At 40.5% G+C, this 9,781-nt stretch overlaps 1 protein-coding gene across 1 annotated transcript; it reads left to right on the top strand.

Annotated features, from left to right (window-relative positions):
• The first annotated feature begins 437 nt into the window (after window positions 1-437).
• Window positions 438-5,099, top strand: LOC134660883 (ephrin type-B receptor 1-B). The gene has a single exon (XM_063516729.1). The coding sequence runs from the start codon at window positions 1,106-1,108 to the stop codon at window positions 4,133-4,135; it is 3,030 nt and encodes a 1,009-aa protein (XP_063372799.1). The 5' UTR covers window positions 438-1,105; the 3' UTR covers window positions 4,136-5,099.
• The last annotated feature ends 4,682 nt before the right edge of the window (window positions 5,100-9,781 follow it).

Raw genomic sequence — 9,781 nt, 5'->3', positions numbered from 1 at the left:
GTTACCTACGGAGAGTTTATAGTAGACTGGTTGGAATAAGTGCGTCCTATTATAATCTACGGCAAACGACGTTATAATGTGTCTGCGGGCTCAGCACGGTTCCATTTTTATCCACTATCACTATGCCCGTCACTTTCGCACTTACATACTTGTTAGAACGTGACAGGCATGGTGATAAATGATAATAATGCGACCGTGCTACTAGGGCTGGTGAGGTGACTGTGTAAGATCCTTTTTTATAACCCCTAATCTGCCCCTAATGATTTTCATGGAATTGTCAAAGTAAGATGATAAGATCAGTCATTTAAATGATTCACGTTGTATTGTTTCCTCTAAATCTATAAAAACAAACCAAGATAAGTGCAATGACGAATCTCAAAACAAAACTATTACATAAGTAGTACCTAAACCTGTGGTGCTTATTTCGTGAGAGTACTTTATATGAGAAATAACCGCTCATAAGAATGCCTGATGGGATATTTTGGATGCTTTGTATGCTACCTAACGCTGCCTGAGGTCAGCAACCATTACTAAAGTGAAAGGGTTTTCTCAAAATATCAACATGAGAACAAAGGAATGTTCGATGTTGGAGCGCGCAATGTATGAGAAATAGCTGTATTTACATTTCATTTATCTAAATTGTATGAAAAACACCAAAATACAGTTTAGCCAACTTAAGCATTAAGCAGCACATGCGTAGAATGCGCCTCCGAACTGCGCCGGTTTAGCGAAATTAGTATTATCTGTGCATCGGTGTGTCGTAGAGATGGCAACACTGGCCCCGTGGTCAGCGGGCAGGCAACACGGTAAACTGCTGCGCGTCTATCCATGTCAAGAGAGTGCAACTTGGGATCAATATAAATTAAAAATGTGGAATCCTCACTTAAAACAACATTATTCGTGATCATCTGTTAATGGTAGCGCTCCGCGGGAACTGTACCGCGCACATCGGGCCGCGGCGTGTCCTTTTATCGCGACCCATCCTCCATTGCGAAGGCGAAATGACGGGGCCTTTTTAGTGAAGTGTCGAGACACTCTCGTTATGTAGTGAACTATTTTTTGTACATTGTTGTGGACGGTCGTCGGGTCGTGTTATTATGACACGATGATTAGTTTGTGGGTGATCCTTGTGGCGGCGTGGGGAGCGCGCGGGGAACAGGTGATGCTTCTGGACACGACCACAGAAGCGACATTATCGTGGACGAGGTTTCCTTACGGGCCGCAGGCGAGCACGCCGGGGTGGCTCGAGGAGTCGTACACCAACTTCGAGAAGCAGATAAACTGGCGTTCGTACGTGGTGTGCGATGTGGCGCACCACAACGTGAACAACTGGCTGTGGACGCCCTTCATAGAGCGACGGAACGCAAATCGCATTTACATCGAAATAAAGTTCACGATTCGCGATTGCTCGCTGTTTCCGGGCAACGCTCTGAGCTGCAAGGAGACCTTCAGTTTGCTGTACTACGAGTTCGACGTCGCGACGCGCGAGCAGCCCCCCTGGGAGCCCGAGAGCTACAAGTTAGTCGGCCCTATCGCCGCTGGCGAAGGGCGCTTCAACACTAATTCCGAGGTTGACATAAACACTGAAGTAAAAAGCATTGCTGTCACCAAAAGAGGTGTCTATTTTGCCTTCAGAGACAAAGGCGCCTGTATATCACTACTCGCCGTCAAAGTGTATTATATAACATGCCCGGAGACCACTATAAACTTTGCGAGGTTCCCTGCCACTCCTACGGGAAGGGAAGTCACTGTTATAGAACAGGCCAACGGCACCTGTGTGGAGAACGCAGAGACTGCCCCAGGTGAGGCTGCCCCTGTATATTTATGCAAAGGTGATGGCAAGTGGACTCTGCCCAGCGGCTCCTGCAAGTGCCGGGCTGGCTATGAACCCGACCACCACAACCAGGAATGTAACGAGTGCCAGCCTGGGAAATTTAAGTCCTACACCGGAGATGACCCCTGTGCCCCATGCCCGGACTACTCTGAAACATTAGCTTATGCATCAGTGGAATGTAAGTGTGTACCTGGCTTTTACAGACCTAAAAAGGACCCCAAGAATGTGCCATGCACGCAGCCACCTTCAGCACCTGACAATTTAACTGTTCTAATTGCTGATCAGTTTTCGATATCTCTCACTTGGAAGCCCCCACACAAAAATGGAGGACGGAATGATGTCACATACCGGGTGTACTGCACAAACTGTGGCCCAAATGTTGAGTACCGGCCTGCGGCCACCGGCCTTAATTCTACAAAGGTTACCATCAGCAATTTGGAACCAGTGACCGAGTACAAATTTCAAGTGTTTGCTGAGAACGGAGTCACTGAGCTCACTGGTGAACCACCAAAGAAAGCCGAAATAACTGCTATCACTGAAGCTTCAGTCAGCGTAGTGACAAAACTTAGGGTCTTAAATGCTGAGAGTGATAAATTGTCTATCGCTTGGAATGCACCACCCATAGATTCATCTGATCCAGATGACACTATTGAGAGCTATGAAGTCAAATGCTTCCCTAAAGACAATTCCGAGAAAAGTGGTAACACGACACTTAAAATTACGAAAGAGCCTCACGTGATTATAACAGGATTGAAAAGGGACACGGAATACGGAATTAGAGTGAGAGCAAAAATGAAGAGAGGCTGGGGCGAGTTTAGCAACGTCGTGTACACTAGGACGGGTGCCGTGCAGCAGACCGAGACCAGCTTCGTCGGAGACGAGGAAGGTGCTCAAGTCAGGTTAGTCGCCGGAGTCATGGTGGCCGTCGTCGTACTCTCTGTCATAGCCATCATAGCGACTGTTCTATTTCTACGCTCACGAGCAGACGACGAGTGCGACAAGAAACAGCCGAACGACTGCAACGCACTCAACTACAGAAACGGAGAGGTATACACGGGCCCAGAACGCCCAGCCAAGACTAGCAGCAACGCCACCACTCCGCTCTTCGCCGGCACCGGATCCAGGACCTACATAGACCCCCACACTTATGAAGACCCTAATCAAGCTGTCAGAGAATTCGCACGTGAAATCGACGCTTCTTGTATCACAATAGAGGCGATCATCGGAGGCGGAGAATTCGGAGACGTCTGCCGCGGCAAGCTCAAGCTTCCAGCTAGCTGCGGACAAGAAATAGACGTCGCTATTAAAACACTCAAGCCTGGGTCGACTGAGAGAGCTAGGCGAGACTTCCTCGCTGAGGCATCCATTATGGGGCAGTTCGAACACCCTAATGTTATTTTCCTGCAAGGTGTCGTGACTAAATGCAACCCTATTATGATAATTACTGAATTTATGGAAAACGGGTCGCTAGACACTTTCTTGAGAGCGAACGACGGAAAATTCCGCGTGCTGCAGCTAGTCGGTATGCTGAGAGGAATAGCTACCGGCATGCAATATCTGTCCGAAATGAACTACATACATCGCGATCTCGCGGCGCGAAATGTACTAGTTAATTCCCAACTGGTCTGCAAGATTGCGGACTTCGGACTGTCGCGCGAGATCGAGTCGACCGCCGACGGAGCGTACACAACCCGAGGCGGTAAGATCCCAGTCCGGTGGACTGCTCCAGAGGCCATCGCGTTTAGAAAATTCACATCGGCCAGTGACGTCTGGTCCATGGGCATCGTTTGCTGGGAGGTCATGAGTTTCGGCGAGCGTCCATATTGGAACTGGAGCAATCAAGACGTCATAAAATCTATAGAGAAAGGTTACCGCCTTCCGGCGCCTATGGACTGCCCTGAAGCAGTTTACCAGTTGATGCTCGACTGCTGGCAAAAGGAACGCACGCATCGGCCTACGTTTTCTAGTATCGTAAAGACGCTGGACAAGCTCATACGTTGTCCGGACACGCTACGTAAAATAGCGCAGAATCGCTCGGCGGATCCTCTCGCAGGCGACACACCAGACATGATCCAGTTCTCGTCGGTGGAGGAATGGCTGGAGTGCATCAAAATGTCTCGGTACATAGAGAAGTTCCGAGCGGCGGGCATAGCGGACATGGACGCGGTGGTGGACCTGACCGTGCACCAGCTGGCGTCGCTCGGAGTGACCCTGGTGGGCCATCAGAAGAAGATCATGAACAGTGTCCAAAACATGCGTGCGCAGATCCGAGTCAGCGGCCCGTACGGTTTTTTGGTGTGAGTGAAAGTGATCTCGTTCGTCGAAATGCATTATGTATATTTTTCTAAAACTCTCGTAGTGCTAGGTGATACTGATATGCTAAGAGAATTTAACTATTTTGCTGTATTTATTTTTCTGGCTTTTACTATCAGCCTAATCCGGTAACCGTCTTAACCACAACGAAACAGAGCCATACTTATTTTAGAGCTATATCAAGAGACTGGGCCTACTCTACTCTCGACTGAACTCTTTTTGTGATCTTTTATTTTATCTCTTAATGATTAATTATAGTTATTTTATGAATAGCGAAGTACAATATAAAGTAAGAGCTTGTGTTCTAAATATCTAAAACATATTAATCGTAGCTAGAGAATTTCGCGGTACACATTTCGATGTTCGTATTTGTATATTCATGGTTTTTGATATCGGGACATAGTATAAAGGTGTTATGTGTAAGTAGTGTAATCCCTGTAGATGATTATATGACTTATTTACTATATTATGTGATCAAATTCGAGTACTTAACGTAACTTGCCGTGTGCATTTAATTTTGTAAATATTTTTTGATAAGCGCAAATTCTAAATGAATGTGTATGTCCGCCTTATGAAACTTGTTTTTACATTTTTTTAAGGCAGCTGAATTTATTTTAAGCGGTATATACACGACACAGTTAGCTCTGTGTGCTCACAGGGTAAATGTTTCTTGTGTCGACTCGATGTCTGCCTTAACAGACGAGCGTTAGGCGAGGGTGTTTATAGACTTATAAAAATGATATGCAATAACTATATTCTGTTAAAATAAACATACAATCAGATATTACTTGACAGTCTTAAACACTCTTGTCCGTGGTCGCTTAGTTGATATATCAGCTGTAAATAGTTACTAGTGATAAATTATACTGCCAACTAGTGTAAGGCTTCTATGGCTTGTCTTTGCGAATGGTGTCGTTAGAGGGCGCCTGAGAACCACCAAATCCTGGAGAATAAACATCATAGCTTTTGGCTGCCTTCCCACAGTGGAAAGGCATCCTTTCAATGCTTTTTTTCATACTTATAGATCATGAACAAACTATTATGTTCCGAGTTCATATTTATTGTCAATTATTTATCCTACATGTATCCATACTATCCAGTGATGAGTACATGACAAATGCGTGACTTGGATGTGATAGAATTTCTTTTCATTAATCTTATCTTGATTATTGCCGATTGATTTCACGGAATTTATTAACTTTGTAATGTTGTAAAAATTCACATCATTGATAAATATTAAGGCAGCGATTCACCATTGCAAATAATTTACCCTCGTGTCAATTCAATGTACTCTCAACCTACGTTGGTTAAATTTGCGTTTGAATTTCGAACGCGAAAAATTACCACAGGCAGGAAAATAATTTTACCTACTTTTTTGAAATATGGTGGTATTTGTGGTTGCTGGTGCCCTCTATCGGTATTTATCTCCTAACTCAAGGCTGGTGCGAGATTGTTTTATAAATGCTATGCGAATTATGTATGCTATGTTCGAAGCGCCGGACATATATGTATACTGGATTGAAAGATATACAGTCTAAAAGTTTAAATATTTTGATAGAGAAAGTCGTTTTGCTTTATTAGATTAAATTTAGTAATGTTCTCATAAACGGCCGGCCGTACATTTTGGTAACAATCTGATGTACAGTAACTTGCAATAATATGTTACACAACGAAGTTAAGGCCGCTCAAATATCTGAGACAGTCTTATTTGTAGAGCTATAAGAGCGTGTCACATATTTTTGCGGCCTTCGCAGAGTAACATATTATTGCAGGTGACTGTACAACTACTTATCCGTCTCTTTCCATAATTGGTGTCTGGTATATATGAGTGCGAATTGCGAATATAATCTTTTTTTAAATGTTAATTATAGCCTAATATAAAAATCTAAGAATGACACTCAATTCCCGTTATTCGGATTTTATACTTATCACCCGTAAGCATTTCAGCTTGTATTCATATAAAGATGGAGTGTCTGTATATCTTCAAATCTAGTTTAGTTTTGTACCGCGAACCACTTCGTTCGTTTATCTATTTGTCTCTCTATTACTCGCACTATATTTTACTTTCTTCAATGTCTTGAATTCGAATTAACGTGCAATTAGTGTACTGACTTTACTCTTGGATTCGGATCTTCAAACCTTATTTGTGACTTGTGAAAGTTGTGAAGTTGACTTTAGCCGAAAGATGAGAAAGATGAGCCGCGGAGAAGGAGAATTTGGACTACAGATGTAGTGCATATTTGTTTTCCATCGTATTTTCTCGGAATCGTATTTGTCATGCTACTTCAGTCAACCTCAGTACTTTTTGTACAGACTGACTGAAATAGGTACCAAGACAAGTGCGTACGTTTCCGTGAAAATAGGATGGAAAATAATTATGCGCTACATCTGTACCTTAACGAGGATTGCTGACGTGCGGTACTAGACTTTGTGTTATGATATCATATCCTCCGAGAGAGTCAGTTGCTACTGGCAGAGAATTGTGCTCCTGTACTTGTCACATGTTTGTTGTCTTATAATATAAGGATCACTATCAATGCCTCGGTGGCCCGATGGAAATTCCAAATATATAACACCATGCTGTAAGGGGCAGTATTCTTTGGAGTTAGAAGGCATGCTTATAAAAAATATAACCTAATAGAAGAGTGATAGAGAGGCAGATAACGAAATTACTTATTTCCATTTTTGCGGTAGGCCCTCTGTTTGATACCTACAGGCAAGCACCGTTTGAAATAGTCGAAACCGCTAGAACTTTGCTCATGACAAAACTCAACCTTAAAGACTACGATATACTTGCCTAATTGTATTAAATAGCGTTTAAATTACAGTCGATGTTACACATGTTACAGATGTAGTGCATAATTGTTTTCCATCGTATTTCCACGGAAAAGTACTCAGTCAAAAACCGGCCAAGTGCGAGTCGGACTCGCTCACGGAGGGTTCCGCACCATCAACAAAAAATAGAGCAAAACAAGCAAAAAATCGGTCACCCATCCAAGTACTGACCCCGCCCGACGTTGCTTAACTTCGGTCAATAATCACGTTTGTTGTATGGGAGCCCCACTTAAATCTTTTTTTATTCTGTTTTTAGTATTTGTTATAGCGGCAACAGAAATACATCATCTGTGAAAATTTCAACTGTCTAGCTATCACGGTTCGTGCGATACAGCCTGGTGACAGACGGACGGACGGACGGACAGCGGTCTTAGTAATAGGGTCCCGTTTTTACCCTTTGGGTACGGAACCCTAAAAAGTACTGAGGTTGACTGAAGTAGCGTGACAAATACGAACGTTTCCGAGAAAATAAAATGGAAAATAATTATGCACTACATCTCCAATCCACATTAATGACAATTAATTATTTTAATTTATACCTACCTATCGCGTCGAATGATCCCTATGATACTTTATTATGAAGTAGCTGTCACTTAAAATGTATGTATACATTTTTTGGAAGTACAGAAAATTAATGAATTTAGACGTACCTCCTTATTATAAACGCGCTACAAACCTCAATTAGCTAATAATCGTTTGTCCTTGTGTGTCATTTTGACTTATGTATTTGCAAGAAAGGGATAAAGATAAAACATAATTTAACTTAATCAGGCCCGTAAAGTTTTATGAATAAGGGGGTTTATGTTTACGTAATAAAATAAAAATTCGGCAAAAACACATTTCTTGAATTATTTTTTTAAATTAAGTTTATCCAAAAGCGACTTGAACTGTCATAGGCCATTCGACGCGAGAGGTATAATAATGAATAAATTTATAAATTAGTTTTATGTAAAAAAGTTTATTTTTGAGATTTAGTATTTTTTTTATTACCTACTCATGATACATGTTACTGACGTTGGTTGTCATTTAAATTGCATTTATTTCGATTATATTGTAAACTCGCAATAATAATGCTCAACATGTCACAATCACTTTTTTGAAATGCTCAGCATTCGTAAAATATCACCAGAAATTCCATCAGACTAACTACGAGAGAACAGTATTCAAGCCTGATAAGATTCTTTAGGGACCTTGCACGTTGGAGGGTCTGCCATCTTGTGACCTAAATCGGAAACTTAAACTTGACATTGGCACTTCACGCCAAAGCGGGTTCTGCCCCCTAAATTGCACGTACCCTGGGATTATGCGTAGTAGGTTCCGCCATCTTGTGGCTTTAATCGTAAACTGCGCCAAAAAAATGTAAAAAAGGGCTATAATTATAAGTTAGAATCATCTGAATTTCTGGTTATGTTTTACGTTTAAATGGAAATTTGAAGCAAGAATTATAATTATACACTAATCATCAATCAGCTACGAAGACTGCCTATATACTATACTACCATACTTATTAAACAAGACTAATTTAAACTTTTTTATGTGCTTATATTTGTTTTGAGATTACGCGGTATTAATTTGATGTATACAAGGGCACAATTACATTAATCTGATTCACTATTTAGGCGTTTTTAAGCCTGAAACGAATATTATTTATATTATATTTATATGTTACAGCAAGCAGATAAATATATTTGTGCCCTAATTTTGTATTAATTCGATTTTTTTTATAATACCTACTGTAATCTGTAAATAATGTGATTGTCTCAAAATTTATTATACTAAATACAATGACATAGCAATAATTAAATAATAAATCTATCTATAAAGAAATATTATGTAACATTATGCGTGAACAATTCCATGACATAGTACGTGACATTCCTGTACGATTGTCATTATGGGCCCCATGTAGTCATTCACGCAATCACCCTGCCGTTTGGGTACTTCGCCCGTTTTGCAACGACATAAATCTATGAACACGGAATTGTCCATGTGTAGTCTAAAGAAAATAAATTAAAATCCAATCGCACTACTGCCATCAATAAACTCACACACACATATCCTCTCCAAACACCAATTAAACATATTTTCACTCCGATACACCGACTAACTATATAATATGCCAATTGTATTCTACAACTATAATTTTCACGTCTTCCATTTTCGGTTTTACTTATAAAAATACCGTCTTTATTTTAGTTTTTACTCTCTAGTCTTCGGTAGTTAACTAGCTACTTATTTGTTCTATTACAAATTATTATAATTAATTCACTTAAATATATGTATTTTTATCAGGTAAAGCGCTTGCGTAAGTTTCACACAACTTTCTTATTAAAGACTAAACTTGGACATTCCCCGCACCTTATAATTACTTAATCAAATTGAGGGCTAATATTTCCCGCTTTACTTCTAGATGGCGCTGTCGACCGACGGCAAACATTTAAAATGAAATCATTGACGGTTATTTATGTTACTACGTTTCATTACTAATTGTTTATTTCGTGGCAATATTGTAATAAATAATACACTACAGTAGTTATTATAATTTCTTGCATAAAAAATAGTGAATCGTTTTCATTGTTCTTTTAAAATTGCATGCCTATATAATGAGTACAAAATAATCAAAATTTACCATAACATCTTTATTAGACAAAACGAAAATATTCAGGAATAAAATGTATTACTATTATCAACATTTATTTTAACCCCCTACCGCAAGTAATATAAAATTATTTATTTAAATTTAAACTTTAATAGCTGTCAATAGAGTTGAATATTATAACTGCCATATATGGCTACGAA

Source organism: Cydia amplana, chromosome Z (assembly GCF_948474715.1).
Source record: "Cydia amplana chromosome Z, ilCydAmpl1.1, whole genome shotgun sequence".
In the NCBI taxonomy this organism is placed as follows: domain Eukaryota; kingdom Metazoa; phylum Arthropoda; class Insecta; order Lepidoptera; family Tortricidae; genus Cydia; species Cydia amplana.
The sequence above is the reverse complement of the archived record's forward strand: the minus strand, read 5'-3'. Positions and strand labels throughout refer to the sequence as shown.

Bases quoted from the DNA above. Each gene is read 5' to 3' on its own strand.
- LOC134660883 (XM_063516729.1), top strand. From the start codon at position 1,106: ATGATTAGTTTGTGGGTGATCCTTGTGGCGGCGTGGGGAGCGCGCGGG.